General features: G+C 49.5%; 3 protein-coding genes across 3 annotated transcripts; 1 reads left to right on the top strand and 2 right to left on the bottom strand.

The window, feature by feature from the left end:
* Positions 1-927: 927 nt before the first annotated feature.
* Positions 928-3,459, bottom strand: FMAN_07224 (uncharacterized protein; the record flags this gene model as incomplete). The annotated part of the gene is made up of 1 exon (XM_041830821.1): positions 928-3,459. The coding sequence occupies one exon, from the start codon at positions 3,457-3,459 to the stop codon at positions 928-930; it is 2,532 nt and encodes an 843-aa protein (XP_041681446.1).
* Positions 3,460-9,423: 5,964 nt separating this feature from the next.
* Positions 9,424-11,110, top strand: FMAN_07225 (uncharacterized protein; the record flags this gene model as incomplete). Its single annotated transcript, XM_041830822.1, has 4 exons — positions 9,424-9,752; positions 9,902-10,193; positions 10,263-10,495; positions 10,549-11,110. The coding sequence occupies 4 exons, from the start codon at positions 9,424-9,426 to the stop codon at positions 11,108-11,110; spliced, it is 1,416 nt and encodes a 471-aa protein (XP_041681447.1).
* A 413-nt stretch (positions 11,111-11,523) lies between these two features.
* On the bottom strand, positions 11,524-12,144 carry FMAN_07226 (uncharacterized protein; the record flags this gene model as incomplete). Its single annotated transcript, XM_041830823.1, has 1 exon — positions 11,524-12,144. The coding sequence occupies one exon, from the start codon at positions 12,142-12,144 to the stop codon at positions 11,524-11,526; it is 621 nt and encodes a 206-aa protein (XP_041681448.1).
* Between the last annotated feature and the right edge of the window lie 2,523 nt (positions 12,145-14,667).

Raw genomic sequence — 14,667 nt, forward strand, 5'->3', positions numbered from 1 at the left:
AGCTTTGTGACAATGCTTCAGCGCTATCACCCTGCTCCCCTCTCAAGTCCAGACCCTTGGAGTATTTACCCCTTCGGACTATTTTGATCGTTTTACTTTGATGTTTACGCATTGTTTTGCTCTTTATTATGATACCCCATCAGCGTTTGTACACGCTGTCCTACGAGTTTCCCCATTTCCCTCGGCAGCGAAAGTGCTTCTACGCCATCGCTTTGCGGATAGTGTGTTGAACCAGAGCTCGCGGCGAAAATGCTTGTTACGCTATCGTTTGGCGAGTTCTGTGGGCGTTTTGTGTTTCTTTTTAGGTGGGAAAGGTTGCATATGACTCTTTGATCCTGGCTACAGTGATGGTATACTATTCGATCTTTATCATCAAGTCTTGGTTAGCATATAATATGAATAAGATATATGCCCTCGCGCTTTATCCAACCAATGCCTTTGGTGACTATTCACAACTTGTATGGGGAAGGGGATATAGGGGAATACTGGTGAGACTATCATTGAACCTTTCGTCTGCACACTAATGGAAGCGAGCACATCCAGGCCACACATCACATTCATATATTCACTGGCGAAGATACATAATCTCAGTAAGTGATGTTTTCTATTCTCTAATCCGGGCGGTACATACATCGTGTTACACACCCGCAGGCAATATCATAAGCACATAAAGATAACAAAAGGGACAAAAAGTTCAACTCCAAATCTCAATATTTCTCATTCACCTGCGTACCATCATCCTCCCCTAATCACAGAATTTCCAGTCACAGACGGAAGTGTGACCGTGGTAGGATGACAGTCGCCACCCTTTGAAAAGAACTCCTCCCCCAAAATATCCTACACTCTAAAACCCTTGTGCATTGTTTTTATCCCAAACTTGTCTGAAGTTGAATAGAAAAAAGGAAACCGTGGCCAAGCTGCGCTTGTTTACCAGAAGCCGAGCATGCGGCGGAATCGCTCAGGAGCCGGAACGTCGCTGTGAAGACGGGCGGCCTCGACGGTCGCGGTCACGTAGACTGTCTCGGGCTCAGGGGCACGGGTAGTGGCCAGAGTGGTAGAGGCAGGGCAGGCTGTGACAACGGAAGTGATGACCTTGGCGGTCTCCTTGCCAGCACCACAGGGGACGGTGACGGTCTCGGTGACCTGGTTTGTAAGGGTGACAGTCTCGACGCCAACGGTCATGGTGTTGACACCAACGGTGACGTAGGAGGTGACTTGATTGGTAACAGTCTTGGTGATGACAGTCTCACCGGCAGCAGGGACGGTAGTCTCCTGGCCGATGGCGCCCTCGGAAGTCTCGGCGGAAGTCTCAGCGGGAGGAACGACCACCGTAGTCTTCTCACCCTCGCCAGGAACGGTGACGACACCAGTGCCGGTAGGGACACCATTGGAGACAGTGATAGCAGTAGTGCTGATCTCGCCGTCAGACTTGGTCATGGTGATGATAACTACACCAGTGGAAGTAGCAGTGACAGTCTCGTCAGCCTCGGAGGTCTCAGCACCAAGGGCAGTAGAACCAACAGCCTCAGAGTCACCAGAGGTCTCAGCAGCCTCGGAGGTAGGGGCAACCTCAGCAGAGGACTCGACCTGGGTCTCGGGAGGGGTGACACCAGTGCCAGTGGGGACACCGTTGGTAAGAGTGATAGCAATAGTGCTAATCTCGCCATCGGACTTGGTCATGGTGACAACAGTGACAGCTTCAGAGCTCTCGGCAGCACCGGGAGCAGTCTCAGTAGCAGCCTCAGAAGTCTCAGCACCAAGAGCGGTAGAGTCAGCAGCCTCAGCATCGGAGGTTGTCTCAGCGGCGGCAGTCTCGGTGGTCTTGACAGCGCCAGTGGATGTAGGTCCCTCGATGACAGGGGTACCATCGGAGATGGCGCAAGACTCAGAGACAGTGAGGGTTCGGGTAGAGATGACAACATGGCCGCCAACACCGGGCTTGGTCTTGCCAGTGACCTCGGCGTCAGAGGGGAGAATAACGGAAGCGGTCTCAGTGGACTCCTTGGTGATGGGAGTAGGAGCCTTGGCAGTTGAGGAGGCATCGGCACGGCAAATCTCACGCTGCTTCTGGCAATCAGAGACCTCGAAGTTCTTTCCAGCGTTCTCAGAGCAGTCCTTGAACTGCTTGTCACAAGCATCAGTGAGAGCCTCGCCGAGCTCAGGGAAGGTCTTCTCGTCAGAACCGGTACCGACAACGAAGTCACCCTTGTTGCCACGCTTGACGGGAGGGCAGGCGGCACCAATAACGATAGTGCGGTGGAAGATGGTAACCTCACGGATAACAACGATGACAGGCTTGTTCACCTTGCTGACAACAGCGCTGCTGGTAGCGGCCTCTGAAGAAACGGCACCGGGGAGTTCATCAGAACCAGTGGTCTCAGCGCCAGCGGCAACAGTGGTGTTGGCGAAAGGTCCGGGCTGAGTGGAAACAGTGCTCTGTCCCTTGCCAGTAGTGAGGATGATGGTGGTAGGAATAGGAGCCTCAGTCTCAGTGCTGGCGTCAGCCTCATTAGTGGCGGTGTTGGCAGTCTGAGTAGCGTTGTCGACATCAGTGGTCTCCTCCTCAACAGGGGCGGAGGTCTCGGCAGAGGTCTCTGCGGCGTCCTGGGTAGCTCCGGTAGTCTCAAGAGCAGCAGAGGTGTCAAGGGTGGTCTCGCCAACAACTCCAGTGGCAGCAGTCTTGGTCTTACCACCAGCACATTTGGTGCAAGGGATGGTGATGGTCTGGTTGACGAAGCGAGTAGTACCACGGGTGATGAAAGAGGTAGGGACAACAGTGGTCACGTCAGCAGTCTGCTCGGTGATGGAACCTGAGTCAGTAGCCTCGGCAGTAGAAAGAGCCTCAGCCTCAGTAGTAGCAGCCTCGGAAACGGTCTCGCTGGAAGCCTCAGAGACAGCCTCAGAAGTACCAGCAGCTGCGGCGTCACCAGAAGTAGTGGCATCAGCAGTGGAGAGAGCCTCGGACTCGGAGACGGTCTCAGAAACAGCCTCTGAAGTACCCTCAGCACCAGCGTCAGCGGTAGAAGAAGCAGTGCACTTAGAGCAAGGGATAGTGACGGTCTCATCAACGAAGATAGTGGTGCCGTCAGTGATATAAGAAGTAGGAATGACAGTCACCTCAGCAGTCTGGTCAGAAACACTGCCAGCATCGCTGGTGATGACAGTAGTGATAACCTCAGAAGTGACCTCAGCGTCGGCATCACCAGCAGTGGAAGCTGTGCATCGAGAGCAAGGAATTGTGACAGTCTCGTCAACGAAGATGGTAGTTCCGTCAGTGACGTAAGAGGTGGGAACAACGGTCACCTCAGGAACATCAGGCACCTCATAAGGGTTGCCAGCCGAAGTCTTGGGCTTCTGACGAGTAACAGTCCTGGTGAGTGTGACCTTCTCCTGGGCAATGACACCCTCAAGGAGAGCCTGCAGGCTGACAGCCGCGATAAGAACGTTGCGCATGAACATGGTGAAGGAAGTAAATCGGAAAGTCGTAGATTGGTTGGGTGTTTTGTTGATTTGGCAATGAGTGAAAATACTCTATCAAAGAGCAAAGTTGTTGTAACTTGGGAAAAAGGCGGCCAAAGCACCTGTCAAAGGGAACGACTGAGAAAAGAAGCCCAAAACTGGGAACAAAACGGAAAGAGAATGAATGAGAGTTGAGTATGAAGAAGAATTGGGCTCCAAAGAAGCAGCGACAGCTTCGTCTTTAAGAAGGCATCTCGCCTGCCAGTATAGTATCAAAGACCTCAGCGTCAAACTCTGACGGGTGGCGGAGCAAACGGACATCCTTGACATCGATCGGGACTTAATTAAAGTGGTCTCAACATGAGACGTGATGGATATAGGCGCCCCCTCATGTGCCTTGATTCAGCGAGATTCTAGGATCAGTATAGACGAGACGTGGTTTGGAAGCAAGCAAGTGGATAACTGAGCATGGACAGACATTACCATATTAGGCTCGAGGGCCTAGGACGAGTTGCCTTGTGGACTGGATGATAGACGTAGAATAGCATGGGCCCCAGATGCAAGGCTCGCGTCCTCAGCAGATAGTGGAGGGATTGACGGCCCCTGTCACCGTCCATCTGGTCATGATGAATTATCCGGGAGCCAATGGTAGCCAAGCCAAATAGTTCTCTCATGATGGGGACTTGTTGATGGTTCTGTCCGGTTGCCTCGGTTCTTTTGGAATCAGCAAGCGTTCACCGGTTGTTGGTATATGGCCGACTGTATAACGGTGAAACTATTCCCGCCAGATCCAAAAATAGGACGGGCCAGCACTTGCTGGTAAACAATATGGATGAGACGGCTCATGATGATTAGAGAGAAGAGCTAAGTTTGAAGTTGTTTATTCGGTCCAGTGCCGATCCTCCTAGTAATTTAATTTGCCGCTCAAACAGATTCGTTGTTTGTGATGTGACAATGTGATGAGATCCAGTTGAGGTGAGGTGAGGTGAGGTTAACGGAATAATTGTCAAGGCTAGGTTGCTCTAGAAAGGATCGTATGCAGGGATGCGATGCATGGGAATATGCATAAAGTGGAGGTTGCAAGGGGGCGGGGTTTTAACGTCGCACCAGACTCCGAGAGACATGGGGGAGACAAGGGTTTATCGTTTGCTTTTCCATATGACGGGAATATCAGAAATACGAGTAAACGGTGTATTACAGTAGATCATGAATTATCGATACTATTACTTTTGGATCTCGGTTCAGTTGCATCGTTGTTTTGACGATCTCAACCTGAACCACTTACAAGATACTCAGCCTCTTTCAACTTCTCTTCTCACACAAAACAATGCCAAGTAACAGATCGGGCAGACCGCCCGCAAAGATTTCCTCTTCAGAGACCAAAGTCTTGGATGACAGGTGACGAGATTGGTGATGCTGAGAGAAGCCCTGGTCCAAGCGCTTCGTCTCTTACTGTAGATGAATCAAAACCAAGTTTCATGACTCCCCAACCTTGCCTCGCCCTTGTTTCAGAAACAGCTCCACGACCCGAATTGAGGTGTAGAGTTCATGCACTTTGTCTCTGTTTTCACACGAATGGCGCTCTTTCGTCCATGTATGTACACTCAAAACAAGCATAATCTCTTCCTGAAGATGCTGCAATTGTGCCTCACCCTTTTCCCTCCAAACAAACACAGCCCCCTCCCGGGGGACATGGTGTAGTAATAGGCATGTTCCGAGTGTTTGTATCAAAAGAGTGTTATTTTAGTAGCATGGCCAGTGTGTTTCCGTCAACAGGGATTATAACTAACTTTCTTGGACCTGTAAATCCTCTGAGGCTCATAACGGCACACACAGTTACACGGATGGATGCACTTCGGTGATGAGATGACTTTTTCATATAAATTGATTCGAGCCCAGGATTGAATCAATGCATCAGCGCTACTCACCACGCTTGGATGCCCGTTTACCTTGCGAGAGCCACTCGTTGGATGCCGCTATGATACTGCACGGCCGGATCGCCGCATTTTTAATTTACGTAGCTGCAGCTTCTCATCCTGTTTGCCATTTCTCTGGATCGGCTTGTTTCTGTTTCATGAAACGGGATGGGGGTTCATGATCCTTCGTAATCAATATCAACATGATTTCTGCTCTTGACGCGGCTCGATATTGTTCGAATTACGGGAACTTGAGATTGTGACACCATTTGCTTTGGATGCGGATATCTCGGAAATTGCGTCACTATATGGGCCGCGTATCAATGGAGTTTGTTTTGTTTGAATCCTACGTCCACCCATATTGAGTTTGATCCTCGAGTTGATGCTCTCAACAACCATCTATCAACACCTGACATTCCTGCCGTAGAGCCAGTATAGCTGTTGTTGGGAACGTCATCGTCGTCACCATCCTCGAAATTATCTATCTAAGGATGCTCTCGAATTTGCCTTTCAGCGACAGGGAATCCATCCTAGAGGAGCAAAGAAAACCTAGGATCTTGATCCTAAATGATAAAAAGACCTAAGTGACCCGTGATCAATTTAGGGTAGATTCAGGATACCTTTTACTGAGTTTATTTTAACATCTTATATCAAGGTCCGATGTTTCCTTGCTCCCTGAGGCCATGCGCTACCCGGAGCCATATGAATATGTTCCGTGTTACCATATCTGAGTCTTCATCTTCAGTGTAAATATCGTCGCAATCAATATCAGCAATCCCGCAACTCTCAGTTGTTGGGCTACACTTTAAGCGGAACGATGTCGCAGTTTCCGAGCCTTGTTTCCTCGTTTCTTTGTCCCTAGATATTCAAGTAAATCCAAGATACACAAGACAGTGATCGCCTCCACAGAATACATGCTCACGGATACCCAAGTTGGTATCAGTCCGCCTTGTGAGTGCAAATGGGAGGAAGGCAACAATGGGATGGCTGGTATAGGAACTTCCAGGGCTCAGGGATAGTAACCGGCATTCATCTGCAAGAGAAACTTGACCTTCCAGGCCTTAGAAGGCTGAGATTAGTTCTTGAGCGAAAGACATATATTTGTTTGTCTAGGCTGTTGCATTGAGATCTATATCCCATTAAGCTGCTTGAGCCCTCTTTAAACACTTTTGTCGGGCACATGTTAAAAAGGCACCGGTCCAAAGGGCATCAATGTCCTGATCACGTCTGATGAGGGTTCGCAAAAGGGCATTGTCATTAGTTGATTGGTTCAAAAATGCAAAGGAACATTGCAACAATGGAGTAGATACCACATATTTTGCACTCAATATCAGGTTCGTAGAAGACGTTGCATATGATTGCTTTCAGCCCTCTCGTGTTGCGGTGAGGGTAAGGAGTTTGTCCAACTGAGACTCATCCATGAGATATGTCTTGCTGCAGCTGGATTCCCTTCCGCGTTAATCATACTACAAAACTGATCTTGATAAGTCTATGGACCTGTTCAGTACTAGCTAGTCTTATAGACCACAGAAAATACAGGAGCGTGCCATTCGAGCCTTGAATAGTCGGGTCCCAGCTACCATCGTTTGATAGAACAACACTCCACCTTTGAGCAGCATCCTCTTCAGCTTGGCCAATACAAACTCGACAGAAGAATCACCAGTACTCAAGGGTGCTCCGGAGTCCTGATTAACGTTGTATGGCCAAGACTGAGATAATTGTGCCTCGTGGATCAACTCTGTACACCGTGTTGAGAGGATGTACGCCCACGCCTGGATCAATATTGGTATATGGTCCTTCTCTCTACCGTCAACGTCCATTCGAGATTCTTTTAAGTTTCCGGGCGTTAGAGTTGCGTTTATTTGTGTCGGTTTGTCCCAAGCAACTTGAACTATTGCTCCCTGACCAAATGGCGGTACCTGATTCGTATCGGTCGTGGCAGCCCAGGTTGATCTCTCTCGAATTATGGCAACATTTGTAAAGACATCATCGCCTTTGTTATCTTTAGGAAATACTGGGTGTTTTGGATATGCCCCTTGATGCTTGATAGACAGTCTCCAATAAGCTGGTCATTGTCAGACGCCAGATCTCGAATGTTGAGCCATGTGCCATATCCCCGTGCATACATGGCGCGAACAGCCTGCTCGCTGGGCCTTATTGCATCTTGCAATACCCAGACTCTTTATCTTGGCAGAATTTTGCGGACTGGGGAGGTGTCATTTCGTGGTTGTTATATTGTTTGGCTGTGAATCATATAAAACTCCATTTCCAAGAGTCTGTTGGTTGAGGTCTATAATGACATGTTGGTAAGCATCTATCAAAGGACATTCGAAATTCCACAAGACTCTTGCTTTTGGAGGCGTATCTTGTAGCCAATTTAGAGACCGAATTTTCCATGTTTCGAACTTTTGATATCCAAAAGAGCGAAAACAATGTGACGAGGGTTGTGTGTTGCTAACAACAGGTAGAGAAATTGTCATATTTCCATTACTTGGGGTATGTGACGCCGTAACCTTCCACTTACACGCACAATGCAAAAGAAATAACTCAAACTGATAAAAGAATAACTCCCCTTTATTTCCGAATATCTCTGTGTCAAACAACTCCGCCCAACTATTCCTAATAGGTCTCTAAGTCATGATGGTATGGGGTAAGCTGTAAGAGAGATTAGATTGATAAGATGAGATTGTCATGGCCCCCGACACCGGAACGATCTAAACAGCCGTGTCGCAATTTTCTGCTCGCACATTGCAATGCAATGCAAGCTAGACCTGGGTATTTTTCTAGAATACAGCGTTGTTGTACGTAACGAGATGCGTTGTTGGGAACTGGACGGTGAACCCCCTGCATGATTGGCATGATGCCAACAAGTGAAATCTTCTCGTCTCATGACGGGTAAAAAAACACGTGGGGTATCCTCGTGACATTGCACAAGTCCATAAAGAGGGAGTGGTATTTTTGTACTTTTTTTTTGTTTTTTGTTTATTCGGTGTAATAGTATTACATTGCAGCTCGAGCACGACATCGTAGCCGTCACCGCCGGATTATACCATACGTATCAGGTGCATGTATCCAATTGTTTTTGTACATGGATGTCTAAAAAGTTGACAGCACTAGATCCACTTGAGCTCTCGGGAACAAAGAGGGGCAGACGAGACACGACGAGACTCGCTTCCATGATAGGTTTGAATCGGGTTCTGAACTCGAGGGTTATGCTATTCTTGGCAATTCTGACAAGCTCCAGGAATTGGTCCTGGACTTTACCGTAGATATACTAGTTTCTAGTTTTGGGGTCGTTATCTAACTTGATTCGAGTCTGGGTCGAGCTGTGGCTGGTATCAAGTGACTGACGCATCATCGACGAATCTCATTGATGCAATCGATCTCACTGCCACTATTCACTCACTCATTCGCTTGCTCACTCACTCGCTCACTCACATTCCATTCCATTTCCTCAATCTCACTCACGATCTTCTACGCAGATCCACCGAGAACTACTCTGTTCTGCAGTTTCAATGGCTGCTTCTAAGCTCATATCATAACTCATTCTTCCTTTTACCTCCGTGATTCTTTCGTCCCGCTCCGTCTCCCCGCTTCATCAACTCCCGGCCGCCGTTGGTAACATTGATAACATAACATAACCCACTTCTTTCTCACTCATCATAGCCCCAGTTCCAGTTCCAGTTCCAATTCTAGTTCCAGTTCATTCCCCTGCAGACATCATTAGTCCTATTCTGTAACTAAACATCACCTTCTCTTTTCATACCTACTCTGGATCTCTCTCTTCTTGCATACCTTTCTCTGCCGTGTCTAGCCCCGATCAGACAAAGTTCCGCATCCCGGGCCCTCTTCCGGCCTTCGACATCCGGTTCTATCATTCTCGGACCCCCCTCTTACCGACTCGAGCCCCCCCCTACCCATCCCATCCTATCCCCTCTGCTTATCAGATCCTGGGGATCGTGGGCTCACACTGTACCTACTGTTTTCCCCATGTGCCAAGACGCAAGTCACTAGTAAAAGAAACAAAAGAAACACCCCCAAAAAAGCCATGGCGCGTTTTGTGGATTTGGAGGAGGACGAGGATGTTGGAGCGGGCCCTGGCGGCTTTACCGTCAACGATCCTCGTGCCGCTTCTACACCTCATCATGAGGTCGTGCCGCCCATTCCGCCTCCTCGTCCTCTTCATCATGACGACCCCCAGCAGAGTGAGCTTTCTCAAAAAGATCAGCATCTTCTTCTTCTCAGGAAGCTCCAGTTGTTGTCTGCCAACAGCCGGAATGGACCTTGGCCTCATTCATTGTATAACCCAGAGCCGCTAGGCACCATGGACTCTTCTACCTTCCAGGCGCCCATTACCAACGCCTTTCAGTGTTATCCGTGAGTGCGATCCCTTGTTCACTCAATTTTCTGTCCAAATGCTTTGAATGATTCGTGGCTGAAGCTGTTGACCTTCATCATGATATCTGCTGCTTCTTTGAATACCGACTTTGACATGTCATGACAACTCCCACTAACCCCCCATACAGTGTTGTCGAAGCCATTGCAGCGTCTATCGACCTTAATACACTCGACGCTCTTTCGCGTACCTGTCGACTCGTCCATCATGGCCTCATTCAGTACCGTACTACTCTGATCAACTCTACCCTCCACTGCCAGAACGAAGAAGTCCCCGTTGATGGCTCCGAAACCTTTCGCTACCGCGCCCGGGCTGGTAATTGGTTCTACATGGAAGATGGGCGCAGTTACAATGGCAAATCAGGCGACTGCGCTCGCGACATGGTTGGCGAGTGCCGTCGATGCGGCGATGTGATATGCCGGGTATGTACAGCGATCTGCGAGCTGCCGAGTTTTGGCCCAATCGCGTGTTACTGACCATGAACTCTGCAGAACTGCGCCATCAAGCCACCGGCTTCCGTCGCCCTCAAGGAGAGGCATAGGAGACTCTGCAAACCTTGTGTTCACGCACCTATAGCCACTCTTATCAAGGCCCCTGTAGATTCAGATGTACCACTGTCATCTGAGTTGGTGTCGCGTGACGTTTGTAAGTGCGCCGACGAGGGCGTTTGGCTCTGCCAGCCATGTGGGCGAAGCATTCGTGCCGCAGATCATGACTATCAGCGGTATGTTTTTAATTTCCGAAGGAAGCTTACTCTCATACTGACCGATGGCTTAGTATATGGCGTTGGCGAAACCAATACGGTGAGGTTCTCGGCGGCCTTGGAACAGGCATAGGCGAGGGCGTTCGTGGCGTCGTGTGTGGCCGCGAAGCAGATTGCTGTGCCGCCAAAGAAGTTGAGCATCAAGTAGATTGCGACGCCGAGGACGCCCGGGACGGCAATGTGGCTCCGACTCCGGCTCCGCAACAAGCTCCGGTTGATGCACTCATCGACCAGCTCCGGCTTACACATGAGCGCACACCATCACCGTCCCTCGGCCCTGGCTACCTTCGCCATGAGATCGAGGGCATTGGAGGTGTTGTGAAGCGCAAACGTGTTCGCATGGTGCGTGTTGGTCATTGTGTCCCTGAGTGGGATGATGAGCGCACCAGCGGTAGTCGTATCCTCGGCCGAGAGGTTAGAGGAGAACGTCGTTCTTGGTGCGGCTGGTGTAACCGTGTGATCCCTGGTGAAAAGGATCTCTTGAATGAGCCACCCTCTTCATCATCTTCAAGTGCTGGAGGAAGCCGTCGCACATCAACGTCGACTACTAGATCAACTGAGATGAAGTTGGATTGAAACAAAAGTGACCCTGTATAGTTTTACTTGTTTGGTTTTACGAATCCGTATATAGGTGGTGTGTATCTACTTCTTGGATTAGCTTTAATTGTTTGCTATCTGGGAACAAGGGGTACATTTGGGACACAATTGGAGAATTGTTGGGCATTGAATGTCATAAACTCGTCGGCATACGCCACTCACGATACACGAGATAGGGAGACACGGGTAAAAATACAATAGCCTATTGTATTCAGGGAGTTTTTGGTATTTGGAAATTATACAGATTTTACCCTATCGTTGGGCAGGAATCAACACTATTCGCATTTCACTACATTCTCCATGACCATAATCCTACATCAACTCAGGTAATTTTCCATGTTTGTACAAGTCTGATAGACTGTGCCACGCCGACACACCGAAGAATAAACCCCTTACAACTCGCCGCGGTACAGCATGTCTGTCCTCCTCTTGCGGTCCTCTCTTGCGGCGGTTCGAATAGCACCCCATCGTGATTCCCTCCTCTCCTGCTTGCGCTTAAGACCCTCAAGGTGCGACTTGGGTGCAGGAGCAGCCATCTTGACGAAAACAGGCGAGCAGCCAAACTTTTCAGCCAGTTTCTTCACACTCCATGTAACGGGATCGTCTGCCCTTAGTCGTTTCATCTCCCTGATATCCTCAGCCTTGAGGTTGTATACAGGATTGCGGCGAGGATAGTCCATCTTTGGGGCAAGTTTGCCGGGTGCGATAGGTTCTAGAGGAGATCCTGGAGTATGTCGCATTCGTGTGAGAGCGGCACGGCGGGGATCGCTATGTGGGAGGAAGATGAAAGGTGTGTGAAGAGGAGAGGCCTCGGAAGAAGGCGGGTTGTAGATGATAGAGTCGGAGGCGGGGAATGCTGCCTTTCGGTCTGGGAGAAAGGACTCGTGAGGGGCAATCTTTAAAGATCGTTTTGTTCGGCTTGTTGTCTTGTGGCCACGGCAAGGAACGGTAGGAAGGGCAGCACGAGGGCTGAATAGCCTGGCGGCTGGTCGGACGAGGCTTCGAAACTCCATTGTGACTTGATGGGCTGTCGTCGAGGGTCCCGTGACGAGGATATAGTTATACAAGTGACCGAAGATGTGGTTTGACTATGTATGGACCTCGAGGACCGGGCTGAAAGCGATTGGCCGCGGTAATTGGCGTATCGTGTGGTTACCGCTGGACCCTGCAAACCACCTGAAGTCGACGATCTGAAGTTTCTGCCACCCACAGCTACGCTTACCTAAGGCACCTTACCTTATGGCTCAAGTCACGTGCTTGATCCAGCTCCAAAGTCACATGGCATGAACTGGCCTGGCTGTCTTCGCGTTAGCTCCAAACTCGTAGGCTGATGACGTCGGCTCTTCACCAGGAGGAATGCCCCTCGACGTTGACCCCTCGTGGCCATTAACTCCCGCTTACATGCAGTCAGTGCAATGAGATGAAACTTCAAGCTGACGAGTCCCTTGTTTCATTTCTCCCAGGCCATGGAGATCTACAGAAAATTCCAGAGAAATGGAGAAATTGTGGAAGATCAATCAGTCACCCTTATCAGTGGCAAATTATAGCAGGGAAAAAGGGGTCAACGGGGTCGGCACATGGGGCCTGTCAGAGCTTGAGTAGCCAAAACGGGGCTGAATTGGAAGCCCAATGATGCATCTCAGATTGGGTTTTTGGTGTTGTTGATATTCGGAACCAAAAAAGCAATCAACGGTGGGTAAAGCAGGGCAGACTTTTCCCTCTCCCTCCTCGTTGGTCATTACTCTGATGCAGATACGCGCGGATCTTTATCCCTTATTAGCCTGTTCCGCCAGGGCAAGACGAAGAAAGTGCCCTGAAGGAGTCGTCACGAGGTCCATGTTGGTAGCGGGGCTGTAGCCGGGTTGGTGATTGACAGTAATGGGATGTGATAAGAGGTGACCAACTTGGTGACCATGAACACCCAACCGACTTGTTCCAAGGCAGAGAGAAAATATGCAGGGAAATGGAGTGATAAAGACTGATATAGCATCACATGTTATCAATGCTGTGACTGTACTGCACGAGGGAGAGAGCGAAAGCAATATCATGTCATTTCAAGGTGAAGGGATATTTTGAACCCATCGGATCAGATCCTCAGCATCTAAGATAGGCAGCCCAGGGCTGACCTTGGTACTATTGGGAGAAAGTCCCTTTGATACAGGCAGGCTATGGTGCCTGACTTGCATTGACGAGAGTCCCATGTCGAGTGCGTGCATGCATATTATGGATGGATTGGAGACAGACGTAACACCAAACGTAGGATCACAACATGAAGACCCAACAGAAAGAGAAGAGCATCTGGGAGGACGAGATACTAAAACGTGGTCACAGTCTGGGGCCTTGTATCGCTTTTACGGCATGGCATCTCGATGTCTACCGTTTCAAGCAGGTTTTGCTAATAATGCCTCTCTCGTCCATCGCCCATCGTCCATCATCCGTTGGCCAAGTTGGCAAAGGTCCCGTGGTTCAAAACCCTTTCCCAGCTTGCATCCATCGTTTACGTTGGATCCATCCATGGAATTGAATCTCTCGTCCCTGCAGACGGTGGAGGCTTTCATCTGTGCGACTCACATAAATTGCCCCATAAATGCCCTGGATAGTGCAATCATCCCGCCTCCAGTTGGTCCCGTGCCTTGATCAAAGTGCGCTGATCTTGGGAAAAGTTGAAGCTTGACTTGACCTCCAAAACGAATTGTAAAGCCACCTACGCCGCCCGTCAGCCCCCCCAGTCATTATCAATTCCATTTACTTTTCTCTTAGCCTTTTGAAGCTCGTCTCATCCTTCCATTCATCCCCCTCTTCTCGAGTTCTGACTTTTGTCTCCCTTTCATTGTTCATTTCGGCAGACAATAAATAGAAGATCCATCTCGAAGCATCCTTGCAACTTACCTACAACGGGCAACGAGGCGAGCGACATCCGACAAAAGCAATAAACTTATTTTAGTTTATCGTCTTCGTACCTGCACCTGCACCTGTACCTACGCTTGCGCCTCCAGTGCTCTCTCTCCCTCCCCTCCCGAGTCCCTTGGCACCTACGAATACGCTACAGCCGTAACCATAGCGCGCCCAAAGTCTCAGCCCGCTCTGCCCTGCCGAGCATTGTACCTAACTCACCCACAATCTATCTCCGACTCTCTCTGTCTCTCTTCAACCCAAGTCAGCCAGCATCGAGAAAATCTTGGAATTGTTGTTTCGGCCACTCTCTAGAGCCATCAGCCACAAAAACTCAAGTGCATCACGCAGACCCTCAGACCTAGACGGCGTCAAGCGGACAACGGCACTGCCGCGATTAGCAGGTCCCTAAGAGTTAGCGCTGGCCGTTGCGGGTCTTTGTTTACGGAGTCCCCAGTATTGTACCGGGAGCTACGGACTGTTTTACAGGGCAGATATACCTAGGTAAGTTCCATGAGGTGCTATCTAATCCAATATTCAATGTTTCTCCCATCCAAAGGGCAGCACCAACGCCAAACTCAGAGTCAAAAGTCTCAGTTACACAAGGTCACATCACATCTGACTTGGTTTTTTCTGCTTTTCCC

This window comes from Fusarium mangiferae (genome assembly GCF_900044065.1).
Source record: "Fusarium mangiferae strain MRC7560 genome assembly, contig: FMAN_scaffold005, whole genome shotgun sequence".
In the NCBI taxonomy this organism is placed as follows: Eukaryota; Fungi; Ascomycota; class Sordariomycetes; order Hypocreales; family Nectriaceae; genus Fusarium; species Fusarium mangiferae.